This window comes from Mirounga angustirostris, unplaced genomic scaffold (assembly GCF_029215605.1).
Source record: "Mirounga angustirostris isolate CCGP_5_RB_7025 unplaced genomic scaffold, mMirAng1.0.hap1 SCAF_1, whole genome shotgun sequence".
Taxonomy (NCBI): Eukaryota; Metazoa; Chordata; class Mammalia; order Carnivora; family Phocidae; genus Mirounga; species Mirounga angustirostris.
The window spans coordinates 27537718-27553425 of record NW_026991709.1 but is presented as its reverse complement, the minus strand read 5'-3'; the positions used below and the strand labels follow the sequence as shown (position 1 = coordinate 27553425).

The window sequence follows — 15708 nt, the reverse complement described above, 5'->3', positions numbered from 1 at the left end:
AAGTTATTTTAAATAATGATAAGTTTGAATCCTACTGCATTGTATCTAACATCATGTTGAAAATAATGCTGTTAGAGATAAAAGTATAATTTACTTTTTCTCCATAATTAAGGAATATAGCTATATTAATTTGACATTAATCTGATAGGGCAAAATCTTTAAAATAAAGATGGTATAGCATGAATGAGATTTTCTTTTTTTTTTTAAGATTTTATTTATTTGACAGAGAGAGCACAGCAGAGGCAGGCAGAGGGAGAAGCAGGCTCCCCGCCGAGCAAGGAGCCCGATGTGGGACTCGATCCCAGCACCCTGGGATCATGACCAGGGACGAAGGCAGCCGCTTAACCGACTGAGCCACTCAGGCGTCCCTGAATGAGATTTTCTTAAGCCATAATGTTGGAAAAACTCATTCTTGCTGAGGTTTTTAAAATTAACCCAAAATTAATTAAGACACCTGAAAATTACTTAGCTTATTTAGAGTAGTTAATAACCTAGGTCTTGAAGCAGGCAAAATGCTTTGTTAGTTCAGATGTGGGAATCAGGATTTTCCAGCATGTTGCTGCATGCTTAAGAGCAAGAACAGCATGTAAATGCTTCTTTAAGCAAAGTAGCATTATTCTTGCCATGTTTAGGTGTACTAAGATACTCTGTAGGTAAGCTTATTTTGAAGAGGTAAACCTTTTATTATTCTGATATGTATGTAGGTCAACTTTTGGGTGAAGAAGTAAACACATAAATATTCTCTTTAGTTAGCTGTCATAGAGTCCTAGATCTCTAGAACTGAGAGGAACCCTAGAATTTACCTTAGCTTTTTTTTTTTTTAATAGAAAAGGGAAATTAATGGTCAAAGGAGTAAAAATGCAGTTTGTTCAGTTTTTAATGTTTTCCTAATGATTCGAAGCAACTGTTATAAAAAACTAGTCTTGTTATTTTGTAAATATTTACTATAGTGATTTCTTAGAAAACTTGCCTAGGTGCTATCTATATTCCTGGTACTAAACCTTGAATTCGTTGAAACATAATTTAACATATTTTCTGTTTTATAACACTGTCTTTGTGCATTTGAGATTTCCTTTTTTCTTAGGAAAAAAGGCTGCATGTCTCTTGATATGTTTGCCACTGCTATATTCTTAAAGAAAACTAACTTCTACTTGAGTAAAGTCAGTGTTTAATAGTACTTCCCCAAATACATTATCCAGAGCTTAAGTAATTAAAATCCTGTTTGTGGTATGTTATTTCTTTGGGTATGGCATGAAATTAATACTGTATTTTTCTTTTTTTCATCATTTTCTCCCCATTGCTTAAGAGTTCTTGAAGCCAGCATAGCAGAAAATAAAGCATGTTTAAAGAGAACACCTACGGAAGTTTGGAGGGATTCTCGAAACCCTTATGATAGAAAAAGGCAAGACAAAGCTCCTGTGGGACTGAAGAATGTTGGCAATACTTGCTGGTTTAGTGCTGTTATTCAGGTAAGGATCTTCACACAGGTCTTAACTTGGTGGGTATGATAGCAATGGAAAGTGGATTGGGGTTATGTTTCTTTTAAATCGTGTACTTTAAACATAAATGCAGGCAAGGTTTTAATATGCCCTTCTGTCTAATGAACTCATTTGTGGACTGTAGGACTCCTCACTTCTCCCTTATCCTTACCCCCAGTATGGAGTTTTGACAGTAGAGCACTGCCTATGCCTTTCACTTATTTCAAATTAATCTCTGCTCCCTCCCTGTTAGGAATTGTTATCAGAGTGGAAAGGGTGAAAAACGTTTTTTGTGTGTAATTCTCTGCAAATTTTGAGGAGATAACCAAGATATGAAACCCGATCTGTTTTCGTTGTTGTTGTTAATCAAATCAGGTTTATTGTATATAATGGAAAATGTTATTCATAGAATTATAGTCATTTAAATACTCTTCTTAATATAAGGAGGTATTTTGTTTGAGGAGGGTATAGATTGACGTAATTCTCAATGCATATGTGAGAATGATGTAAAGAATAAATACTAATAGTTAAAAGTAACACTTTTTTTTTTTTTAACTTAGAAGACCCTTATGAAATGTTTCTTGAGATCCTTATTCTAAAGTGAAGAATTTCTGTATGCATAGTTATGCATCTTCTTAATGTGGACTAGATTTCTTTCTTGTTTTTTAGTTCTTCTTTTATGAGATATGACTATTATTATTTTTTACTATTTTTAGTTCTTTACCATTTTCAGTTAGACATTGATAATGTTATCCATCAGATTATAAAACATTGAATTAAATAATTTCCTTAAAACAATCTATGAATAATTAATTTTTATTACCCTTTAAAAATATTTTGTTTAATTTTCCTAATGCAGTTGAATTGTATCTTACTATTTAGTATTCCTGATGAGTACTATTTAAATCATTTTGTATGCCATTTCTTTTTATATTCAAAACATCTCTTCATTCTGTAGCTTTCCAAGCCAGTATGTATGATGGCATAAACTTCTTTGTGATAGTAAAGCAGCTAACTCTGGTTATTTAGTTCATTTTCTTTAAGATTGTTAATTGTGTTCTCTAGGTGATTAATCTGTAGTTTTAACTTTTTTCCTACTTCAGTGTTACAATTTCCAACTTCCCCCCACTTTTTTGCGTGGCACGTCATACCATACAATTTGATTAACTTTGGTTTTCTAGATTTATGTCTCACTCTTTAATATTCTTTGGCATATACTAGTTAGCGATATGCTATACTGTTTGTTTTTCAGGCTATTAAAATGTTAAGGAATACTTGAATTATTATAAATCTATAATAATACCTTTGTTCCTATCCTTGATTAATTATTAATGAATATTTAGATATTCATAATATCTAAAATTTTATTAGTTTTTGTCTTGCTTCACTTTATTTGCACTGTAAGAGTTTTTACATTTATTGTCCAATTTAAATTTTATAATTTAGACATCGTTTAAAAGTATGAAGCACAGTTTTAAGGCTGTGATATGAGTCTTTATGAATACACTTTGCTGCCTGTATTTGGACAAGTAGGTGCTATCTCTACACTATAATGGCCAATTAGTGAGGCTCCTTCATTAGAAGCCTCTTTCAGAAACCTGTTAGAAGAAAGTACTTAAAAATAGTCAGTATTTGTTAGTTAGAATAGGTGCCTTTTATTTCTCTACACCATGTTGTAAGAAAGGCCTGTTTGAAATGATAACTAAATTCATACTAACAGAAATGGGGATAACCACTTTTTGTTTTCATAGGATAAACTTCTTTCAGTATCTTAGTTCAAATTTGAAACAGTGGTACATCTATTTCTACTCTAAGTGGTGTTTGCTGATCTTAGCTTTTGTTTTACTTTTCAAATTTTTGGTTTTTTTGGTGGGGAGGAGAATGGGCTGGAAAAAATTGCTTGTCCTATTTAAAAATTGAAGTAATTTTTACTGATTTCTAAATTTTTCCTTAAATTACTGGCTGTTTAACTGGTAGCATCCTAAAATAGGCTAGTATAGGGTTCTTGGGATTATTGTTAATAATATATTTTTTAATTCTTTTTGGAGAAATCTGGATACCTAGGAGAAGTGACCTAGCCTTGAAAAGTTTGGGTTATAATGAAGTATTAGATCATTGGCTTTAGGTGTGTGGAAATATATTATAAACTTCAGGTTTTGGAAAAGTGTGGATGGGAAGAAGAATTTGTCAAAAGATCACTTCAGGTTTTTTTTTTTTCCTTACTGTAATTTTACTGTATTCTATTTAAGTAACTTTTCATTTTCATCTCTAGTAATTGAAATCTTTTATTTTTTTCATTTTGTGACATTATTGTTTAATTCCACAGATACCATCTGAGATGTAAAAGTTTATCATCATAAATGGAATTTTTCACCTATGAAAGAAAAGTGGGGCAGGAAATCTCTGTTAGTGTTGGAAGTTTCTTATTGTATTTTCCCAAGTGAATTGGAACTTGTTCAAACTATGATGTAAATGTACTATAAGGTTTCAATTACAAAATTTTCTCAGGGATGGAATTTACTTAGTTGGCAGGACTAGTGTGAAACAATTGGGACTTCTTTTCCTTGTAAGTATATCTGCCAATTATAGAAATTTCCTTGGATAATAAACCTCTAACTGCAAAATAGGTAACAGGGATAGGCTACAGAGGGTACAGCTTTATACTTGTCTTTTTAGGTACTGGGACCAATATTTTGGGAGAAAAGGGACACAGTATCAGAAAGGGACTATAAATAGGGAGAAGATGGGACAGAGGATGGCTTAAATAATCTTGTGGATGGTAGCAATATTAGCCTGACTGTTCTAGTTTGAGCATTAACCCCTTAGCTTGTCAGGAGTATTTTTATCCTGGAACTTACACCTAGAAAGGACTAATGGGGGCTGCTTTTTCTCCACTAGGGTATCAGTGAATGAGGTAGCTACTTAGAAGCATACTCCTCTCTTGCTAGTTTGGGGTGTAATTTATGGATTCTCATGATGACCCTTGGTACCTTTCTCATTTGGATGCCTCTGAGATGCTCAGAAGTAAGGTGTTCATCCTTCTCAGTTTGCCTTGTACAGCTCCAGTTTACTTCTTTTGTAGATCTACTGGTGCCTCTTATTAAGTCTTAAAGCTCTCTTTCAGAATTAAAAGAATTGTGAGTTGGAAGATAAAGGATATGGTCGGTCACCTTACTCATAAGTCATGTAACTCCGGTTTGACTAAAATATGAGCATCCTGAAGGCAGAGAACACATCTTCTAGGTTATTGTTTTATATCAGTATAGAATACAGTGTTTGACACATTGGAAAAAGTAGGATATATTATTTATGGTGGAATTGAAGACTTAAGATGCTTTTATCACTCTAATGATGAATGGGATTGAGAAGATGGTGCAATTTTTCAAAAAATGTTAGGATATCATTTAACATGTTTATTCACATTGTTTGCTCTTAAATCTTTAATTTTCATAAAAAATTTAAGTACCTGGTTCAAAGAGAAAATAAAAAATTCCATAGCAATAAAAGGCTTATGATGAAAAACAGTAGTAATCTGCCCCAAACCTCCCTACTTCACAGTCCTGCTTCTTAATAACAACTACAACCAGTTCTAGCTGTTTTTCCTTTTATCTTCATTTTTCTAAATGACATGCCTTCCTGATGAGATAAATGGGGATTTAGCTGTCTCATTTCACATACCTAGAATTGCCTTTTCTTTCATTCCCAACATAGTTATAGCGTAAGTTTAAAATAGTCAGTAGTCAGTGTTTACATTTTTCTATGACTTTGTAAACATTACAGTGATTTACTGGGAGTAGCCCTTTGTAATCCTTTGTTTTTTTGGTGTTGTCAGGAAGACACCTTTTTTTTCTTTCTATTTTGTATATACTTATTCTTAAAGTTTTGTAAATACTCTTAACATCTCTGTTGTGGTCTTAATGATATGTTCTGTATTTGTAAACATATTAGCTCTATTTCTTTCTTTCTTTTTTTTTAAATTTGTTTCCCTTTACCACGGAAGGTTTCTCTGTCTCAAGTCCAAGCTGGATTCCTATTCTTTGTGTTTTAAGCATGATTGCTGGCTTTCCAAAGCAGGCCTAAGGGAAAGGAGATTGTGGAAGGGTCGATTGGGGATCACTTTGCAGGGTTTTTACTTAATCCTCCCATTTGTAGCCCTGAATCTTATTCCCTCTCACACACTATGACTGATTTTTCTGAACCCAAGTCAGTTTAGTTCAATTATATCCAAAGACTAAATATCCTGTATCCCACAGAAGGAGGTGGTATTTGTCTGACCTTTCTGTATCTGGGAAGGACATGGGGATTTAACTGCTCTGTATACAGACTTTTATCTTTTAATCATGCCATCTGTTTTCAGTCCCTACCTTACCTTGAACTTTAGTGATACTATTCCTTTTTTTTTTTTTTAATCCACCAAGGAGAATTGATCTTGCTTCTCCTCAGTGTCTTCATTATAGACAGTTTATATCCCTTTGCTCTCTTGTCATCACTCTTTGTCTTCCACAAGTTATTTGAAATCTCATCTCTCATAGCTTTCTGTTATTAGCAAGAGTTTAACCAAATTCCATTTTACCAAGTGCTCTTCAAATATACCTTTTAGCTTTGGACTGAGTGAAAGGATACTTGTTTTCAGGGTGCATCAATCACAAACACAATTTAGGCAGTGGTGACAATTACCCTTTCCCATCTTTCTTGAAGAAATATGTTGACCAATACTATTATGACTGTGATTGAGGATACAGTGTTAGTGACTTAAAAACATTAATTTCCATGATTCATTGTAATGGTCACAAGTTCTACTTTGGGTAATAGCTTGTTAGGTTGTTTTAGACTGTCTACCTGGTGGTATTTTGTTGGAATCTAACCCAACCAAACCAAAACAACAACAACAAATCAACTTTTGAAGACTATATCACATAACACTAAAGCAGTGTGGGATTTTGAGGCTAAGCTCTGAGAAAACTGGATTTTTAGAATAAGCTTCATTTGTTGGGTTGATTTTTATCCTTGAGTAATTCCAGAAGTGGCTGCTGAGTGGCTGGGAAGGTAAGCAAAGTTTTGTACAGACTTGGAGTGTTAGTAAACACTTTTGTTAAATTCGAGAGGGCTAGAACCTTGGATTAATGAGAACTGAAAATAGGCCAGGCTTCATAGTTTTTGAATCCCAGTGCATCTCAGAATTGTTTGGTTTAAGTTGATCTGGGATTGCAAATGGCCCAGTTTTGCTGCCTGCCAGAAGGAAATGTAAATTCTTGTAGAAGGTACTATTATCTAGAACTTAGAATTTTCTCTACTTTTCACATAAAAATAAATGTTTAGCACTCAAATCAGTCATAATCATACTAGGAAATAAGGTATATCCAAAAATTAAGATAAAATAACCAGCAGTATGAAACCTGAAAATTGGATTGTTTATAATATCTATTAATATGACCAAGGAATTAAAAGCAAGATTGAGAATTTGAGTAGAAAAGTAAACTATTAAAAAAAAGCAAAATAGAGATTTTAGAACTGAAAAATAAAGTTAAGAAATTAATGGATGACTTTAGCAGTGTATTTGACACAATTGAAGAGAGAATTAGTCAACTGGACAATTGGTCTGAAGAACATTTTCACACTAAAGCCATGAAATACAGATAAGAGCATATAAGAGATATTTTGGGCATGATGAATAGTTCTAACATAGTGTATTTATGGTTCCAGAGGGAGAGTAAAAAGGGAACAGGGCAAAAAAAATAATTGAAGATATGACTGAGAATATTCCAAATTTATTAAATGAGATCAAGCCACAGATTCTGGAAGCAGTAGGAATCGAGTAGCATAAATATAAAGAATACTGTACCAAGGCACATCTTAATAAAATGGAAGAAACTATAGACAAAGAGAAAATCCTAAAAAAGTAGCGAGGTGGGAAAGATGTACAGGCATACCTTGGAGATACATGGGTTTTGTTCCATACCATCACAATAAAGTGAGTATCTTAACAAAATGAGGCAAATGAATTTTTTGGTTTCTCAGTGCATATAAAAGTTATGTTTATGCTATTCGGTATATAGTAACATTATATTTAAAAAAACAATGTACATATCTTAAATAAAAAATAATTTATTGCTAAAAATGCAGTTTTCAGTGGGTCATAATCTTTTTGGTGGTGGAGGGTCTTATTTCAATATTGATGGCTACTAATTGACAAGGGTGGTGGGTGCTGAAGGTTAGGGTGGCTGTGGCAATTTCTTAAGATAAGATGGCAGTGAAGTTTGCCACATCAGTTGAATCTTCCTTTCACTTGAACCCCTAGGGGCCCTTGTAGGGTTGCTAATTGGCCTAATTTCAGTATTGTTGTGTCCCAAGAAATAGCGAGGCCTGAGGAGAGGGAGAGAGATAGAGGAATGGACAGTTAGTGGGGCAATCAGAACACCTACAACATTATTGATTAAGTTTGCACATGCCCCAAAACAATTACATTAGTAATATCAAAGATCACTGATCATCGGTCACCATGACAAATAAAATAATAGTGAAAAATTTTTAAATATTGTAAGAATTACCAAAATGTGACACAGAGACACAAATGAATAAGTGCTATTGGAAAAATGGTGCTGGTAGACGTGCTTGACATAGGGTTGCCATAAAACTTCAATTTATAGGAAACACCGTATCTGCAAGACACATTAAAGGGAAGCACAGTAAAACAAGGTATGCCTGTATCACCTCTATAAAGAAGCAGAACTAGACTGACAGCTAACTTGTCAATAGAAATTCTGTCATTAAAGTGCTAGAAAAAATAACTGGCTGTCTAGAATTCTATAACCAGCAAAAATCTTACAAAAAATGAAGAAAAACAATTTTCACTCTAACAGAAGTGAAAATAATTCATCACCAGTAGGCCCACACCAGCAGAAATTCTAATTGTTCAGGAAGGTATTCAGGAAGAAGGAAAATGTTCCCCAATGGGAGCTTAGAGCAGAGAAATGGGATTGGGATTATCCTATTTTGTCATTATTCTCTTTCCTATTTAAATTTCTCCTAAAAACAGTCCATACTTGTTCCCTTTATATCCCATTTCTTCACTACCCATTGCTTGCTCTTCTTCCTCTACCATTCTGCTGAAAAGGTGACTTCCCAATTGCCAAATCCAAAGGTTAGTTTTTTGCCCTTTATTGGATTTGGCAACATTTGAGAGTATAGATGGCCCCAAATTTATCATGGTTCAACTTAGATTTTTTATGGTGGTGCAAAAGTAGTGTGTATTCAGTAGAAACTTTACCTTGAATTTTGATCATTACCTGGGCTAACAATATGCGGTACAATACTCTGGTGATGCGGGCTCCTACTCAGCCACATGGTCATGAGGGTAAACAACTGATAGACTTACAACCATTTTGTACCCATACAACCATTCTCTTTTTCACTTTCAGTATAGTAGTTAATAAATTACAGGAGATATTCAATATTTTTGTTATAAAGTAGGCTTTGTATTAGATAATTTTGCCCACCTTTACGCTAATGTGAGTGTTCAGAGCACTTTTGGGCTGGGCTAGGCTAAGCTATGATGTTTGGTCGGCTAGGTGTATAAAATGCATTTTCAACTTAGTGATATTTTATTTTATTTTTTTAAGGATTTTATTTGTTTATTTGACACAGAGAGACAGCAAGAGAGGGAACACAAGAAGGGGGAGTGGGAGAGGGAGAAGCAGGCTTCCCCCCGAGCAGGGAGCCTGATGCAGGGCTCCATCCCAGGACCCTGGGATCATGACCTGAGCCAAAGGCAGATGCTTAACGACTGAACCACCCAGGCGCCCTCAACTTAATGATATTTTAATCTTAGGGTGGGTTGATCTAGATGTAACACCATCGTAAATCAGGAAGATCTGAATTGCTAATCTTGCCCTTCTTGAAATTATCCATTGATTTGTTGATGTACTTCAGAGTTTTCTGTGGTACTTTATATCTTTGTTGAGAGGCTTCATAGGTATTTTTTAAAGTTCCACAATTACTCTGATACACAGCTGTGTTTGAAAGCACATGCTTCTCGAATCCTTTTTCTTTTTGATTACATACTCTTCACTTTCTATGCTATTCTTATTTTGTCAGAGACTCAATGTTTTATTTTCTGCTGCCTGTCTCCCTTGAGGTCTGCATGTAGTGGGTGCTCCATAAATATTTATTAAATGACTGAATAAATGAATTATCTCATGTGTTCATATTTAATAAAGAAATACTTGTGGATTCCAAGATAACCAAAATATTTTCCTATAGTTTCCGTTACAGCTTTGATTTTTCCTCTTGTATTTAGGTCTTTAAACCACATCCATATCTATATATATCTATATCTGATTCTTTTTCTTTATATGTAGTGGGCCAGTTTTCCCAACACCCAGCTCCTAAACAAAACCTTATTTTATCATTGATTTGTGGTGCTACCTTTATCTTCTATCACGTTGGCTCACACAGCTTTGCTAAGACCTCGTACATTATTGCCTCCTGTACAGTGATTTTCAAGGGTAGTAAACTGTGACTCCCAGAAGGGAATATTTTTTATATTGTAAAGCACTTAACACATATATGTGTATGTAAAATATGTACAATGAAAACTTTGCAAACAATATTCTGTGGTGCGTTTACTATGTATGACATGTTTTAATATTTTCAGTTGTATTTTATTTCATTTTTTTAGACAAATATTCACCATGATGATAATGTGTTACAGGCAATAGTTTAAAAAATAGTTCTAGGAAGCCTTTCCGTGGGTGGCTTTCATATGCTCTCACACTCTGTGAGATCAGTATTATTGTATGTTGGAGTCAAATTTCTATTGTTAAAATATCTGTGTGCTTTCTAGGCTGTGTGTCTCCTTGAGCATAGAGGTAATAAGTAATTTCTTTATGTCTCTGTCACCTAGCGACTGGCCCATAAATTTATTTGTACTATATTTTGGTAGAATTGATACCTCAAGATAACTCAGTGAACATAATACATCTAAAAAGTTCTAGACTTTGCATTTGTGAACCTTTTATTTTGAGGAAACTGCTTATTAAGCACCTAAAGAAAGACGGCTTTTAATAATATGATATATAGTAGGTTTTTTGAATTGTCCACATATAATTTTCTGCTTTCCACTACAATAAATATTGTTAATGATCAAGAACAGTGTGTCAGTATATAAGAAATTTGACATTTTCTCTAGGAGAAAATAGGCCTTGTGCTAGTGGTAACAATCCTGTGTATAAGTAGTATAGTCAAAAATAAATCTCTGAGACCAGTCATATTTTTATAGTTCTGTTAATAGAATTTTCCCTTAGGTTATCTTAAATTGTTGTTCTTTTTCAGTCATTATTCAATCTTTTGGAATTTAGAAGATTAGTTCTGAATTACAAGCCTCCGTCAAATGCTCAAGATTTACCCCGAAATCAAAAGGTAAAATTATGAAAGATTTTTAAGCATCGTGTATATATATATATACACATATATACATATATACATATATGTATATATGTGTATATATATAGGTCATCCTATTCTTTTATCTGTGCTTGGTTTTGGGGCAGTTTGTCTCATCAAATCTGGAACTGTTAAATTTGAATATCAACCCATTAATTTCGGTTACTATAGTAACTTTCTGTTCTTCATCAGTGTAATATAAATACGAATTTTTCTTCACACGTGTGTCAGTAATATGCCAATTTTTTGTGTCACTTTAGTAATTGCTTTTTCTTTTTTTTTGTACTGTCAAATTTCAGTAAACTTTATAGGTTTCAATTTATAATTCAAGGTCTTTCTTCAGTTGCCTCCTGAAAAATTGGGTGGGAATAAAAATTTCTTTCAACTGTTTGTGTAGATGAGCCTTTTAAAAGATTAGTGTTGCACTGGCTGTCTTTGCAGTGCAAATCTGTAACTTCTATTTTGTAAGTTAATACTGTTAGGCAATATAATGTGACAGAGCACACAGATAATCAGGGCTAGATTGCCTGGGTATTCTGGCTGTGGACCTAGGGCTTGACCTGCCTGTTTTGTTTCCTTATCTGAAAGGTGTAAATAATAATAGTGATTATTTTATAGGGTTGTGAGAATTAAATGAGATAAAACATACAAAGGGCTTAGAAGTGCCTAGTACATAGTAAGTGCCTCAGATGATGTTAGTTACTGTATTCATATTAGCTTTTCAAGGATAGGACTGATGCAGAAATGTATACTTAATGGAAAAAGTTAATTATGGAGGTGATGTACGTGAATGTTTGGGGCTCTAGGGATCTTGTCATAAAGAAATTGTAGCCCTAAAGGGGACTGGTTGCACAAAGAAGTTCAAGTTTTAGGTTTCAATAAAGTGTTGAACTTTGTGTGACTTACTGTATTAATGATACATAATTAAATCATGTTTTTCTCTTAATGTGTAATTTGAAAACCACTTGTTCTGCAAACATGAAACATTTATAATGCAAGCTAGTGGGAATATAACAATTTATAGCTTGCTTTTCAGGCTATAATCTTTGAGCTATAAAGTATCAGGCTGGTAAACAAGCCATTTTCAGAAGGGAATCCAGATCACTTGACAACCCCACAGACCTCCAGAGAAATTAAGCAAAACCCCTTCACTCATTACAGCTTTGCCGTGAAACTTTTTGGACTATTGATTCTCTTTATTGCAACTTGTTTAGTAATCACTGTTCTCTCTTCTGGTATCTCAGTTGAAGTAGATTTATAATTTACATGACATTATTTGGAAATATTGCTTCCAATTAGGTATTCATAGTATCTTGACCTTTTCTTTTTTGTTTCTGGATTTTAGTGCTTTACAGAGTTAATTTATTTTATTCTTCAAAACATTGAGTAAGACCAAGTCAGTTTTATAATCCTATTTAAAAAACAATTGTGATATCCATGCTTATGTATCAGAGCTGGTTTTAAAATTGTTCAGCTGAGTACTAGGGAAATACATAAATCCAATCTTCAGCACCTTTCTAGAGAAATTTGTTTTCTTGCAATGGAAGGGGCAGCATGTCCAGGGGTCTCTTCAGGTTAAGGAGTTAACAGGATCTCTACTTCCATTCTGAAAAGGACACTTATTTAGAAGAATTCTGTGCAATTTTATAAAAAATGGTTCCACAAGTGAGGTTATTTAATCTGGCATGGGGATATCAATACATACTATAACTTGACATTTCTGAAGCAAACATGTGTGACTTAGAGATAGTTATCAGCAAAACTGATTGGTGCTACATTCAACTGAGGTGATAAAAGACAGGTTTTTAAAAAGGTGTCAGTGTGTCTTCTTGCCACTTATTATTTAATAGTGAATTTATATCCAACTTATGTAATGTTTACTGCAACACTGAGTTTGAAAAGTAATGTGCTAAGATACAGAATACCCTTGGGGATCACTTTGGTCAGATCACAGAGATGTCATTTGCATGCATTGCTAATCAGGATTTTTTTTAGGTTATTTTTTATCAGCAGGTAAATCAGTCATAAATATTACATACATATTGAGTTAGAGAAAGAGATGTAGTTTTTGAAGTCAGTTTGTATTTTAGGTAGACTTGGTTATTCTAGAAGTTGAAACTAATTTTATACATAAATACTTATTGTACTGTTTGTAATTTTAATGTCTAGGAGAATTGTGAGGTTATTAGAAATTTAAAGATGGATTCTTACTGTAAACACCTCATCCCTCCCCACTCCCACACATAGTGTCTTTTGGCTTAAACAGTCACAAACTGATAACAAAACATGTTAAATGTTGAGAAAACAAAGATGCATAAATTCATAATAGAGCTAATCTCCATATAAATAGCTAAAACCTTATTACTCATAGGTTATATTAATTAAAGTCTTGATTTCAGAGCAAATATTTCCAAATAAACAATATTTCCATACTTTCCACTCCTCAGAGATGAGAAGCATTTGAAAAGGGAAAGTGTTTAGTTAAATACCAATGAGCAAATACCTGAAGGAGTTTTGAATTTTACAAATAACAGAGGCATTCTGGAATTTCTGTCTTTAGCTATGAATAAAGTAACAAGTTTGGGTATATAAGTTTCAGTAAATCTTAAAGGATTCAAAGCATACAAAGTATGTTTTCTGACCACAGTGGAATTAGGTGGAATTTGACAACAGAAAGATAATTAGAAAATCCCCCTGATAGTAGGGAAATTAAGTAATACACCTTTAAGTAACCCAGGGGACAAAGAACAAATCAGATGGGAAATTTTAGAATATTTTAAACAATAAAAATTAAAATATGACATACCAGAATTAGAGGGATGCAGCTAAGGCAGTGGTTAGTGGAAAATACACGAACTAAACACATTAGAAGATAGTTTCAAATTTATGACATCATTTTGCACATCAAGAAATTAGGAAAAAAAGCACTTTAATATTTGAAAGTAAAGGAAAGAAAATAATAAAGAGCTAAGTCATTGAAATAGAAATGAGAAAGACAGTGGAGAAAATTAATGGAACCAAAAGCTGCTTCTAAAGATCAGTAAATTAATGAGTTTCTAGGTAGACTGAGCAAGAAAAAAGAGGGAATAAACAAATTAGCAAAATAATGAATCAGAGAGAGGGATATCACTACATATTCTCTAGACAATAAAAGAGAATAATGGAATATTATAAACACAATATCCTTACATTACATTAAAAATGAATTTTTAGTTAAGAACCTACTCAGCAAAAAAAAAAAAATTCAACAGTGAAGTAGTTCACTGGTAAATTATACTAAACATTAAGGAAGAAATAATACTAATTCTTTACATGTTTTTCAAGAAAACTGAAGAAAAGATAAAACTTCCCGATTCTTTCTATGAGCCCAGCATTATTACCCTGAAACCAAAATAGAAAAAAGATGTTTCAAGAAAAGAAAACTAAAAACCAGTATTCCTCATGAATATAGAAGCAAAAAGTTGTAGCAGATTTTTGGCATATTGAATCCTGAAATATCAATGAAGGATGCTACTTCATTGCCAACTGGAAAGGTTTATTTAGAACTGCAGGATTGGTTTAGTGTTCAAAAATCAGTGTCATTCACCATGTTAACAGAGTAAAGAAGAAAAACCATATGATCATCTAAGTAGATAAAGAAGAGAATTTGAGGCGCCTGGGTGGCTCGTTAAGCTTCTGCCTTCAGCTCAGGTCATGATCCCAGGGTCCTGGGATCGAGCCCCGCATCAGGCTCCCTGCTCCACGGGAAGCCTGCTTCTCCCTCTCCCACTCCCCCTGCTTGTGTTCCTCTCTCGCTGTGTCTCTCTGTCAAATAAATAAATAAAATCTTAAAAAAAAAAAAATTGACAAAAACAAGTGTATCTAAAATCTCACAAACTAGAAATTGAAAGTTTTCTGATCCTGATAAAGATTGTTTATGAAAAGCCTACATACAACTAGTATAACACTTAATGGTGAAAGACTGAATGCTTTGCCCCAAAGATTGGGAATAAGGAAGGATGTAATCCTTCACCACTGCTGTTAACCAGTAGCCTAGAGTTCTTAATCAGTGTTATAAAGCAAGAAAAAGAAATAAACATGAAGATTGGAAAGGGAAGAAAAAAGCTTTCTTTTTGTGTATATGACTTGATTGTCTGTGGAAAATCCTAAGTACTAAATAAATAAGTAAGTAAATAAATAAATAAAGATAGAACCAAGAAATGAATTCAGCAAGGTTACATGATAGGAGGCGAACATGCAAAAATTGACTGTATTTCTAAATACAACACAATGGGAAATCTAATTTAAAAATACTTATGTACAGTAGCATAAAATGTGGACTATTAGGGGTAAAGTTCTATGGAAAATTACAAAATATTGCTGAGAGAAATTAAGGAAGTAGATATGTTCAATGATCAGAGGATTCAATATTGTTATGGTATCAGTTATCCCCAATTTAATTTGTAGATTCAGTGCAATCCCAGCAGACTTTTTTCACAAGAATTGACAAATTGACATAAAATTTATGTGGAGGGGCGCCTGGGTGGCTCAGTCATTAAGCATCTGCCTTCGGCTAAGGTCATGATCCCAGGGTCCTGGGATCGAGCCCTGCGTTGGGCTCCCTGCTCTGCGGGAAGCCTGCTTCTCTGTCTCCCACTCCCTCTGCTTGTGTTCCCTCTCTGGCTGTCTGTCAAATAAATAAAATCTTAAAAAAGTAATAAAATTTATGTGGAAAATCAAAGAATGTAGACTAGCCATATAATTTTAAAAAGAAAGACAGTGTTGGAGGAATCAACTCTCAGGCATTCTT

The 15708-nt window shown here is 33.6% G+C and overlaps 1 protein-coding gene across 7 annotated transcripts in view; it reads left to right on the top strand.

The window, feature by feature from the left end:
• USP25 (ubiquitin specific peptidase 25) overlaps positions 1-15708 on the top strand; it is a 132216-nt gene that overhangs the window by 44890 nt on the left and 71618 nt on the right. For 6 of the 7 annotated variants that reach the window (XM_045902648.3, XM_064580083.1, XM_045902650.3 and 3 more), the window contains 2 exons: positions 1307-1469; positions 10809-10895. In XM_045902648.3, coding sequence (XP_045758604.1) covers positions 1307-1469; positions 10809-10895 — 250 coding nt within the window. The remainder of the gene's footprint in view (positions 1-1306; positions 1470-10808; positions 10896-15708) is intronic. The other variant, XM_045902649.3, reaches the window with a different exon arrangement.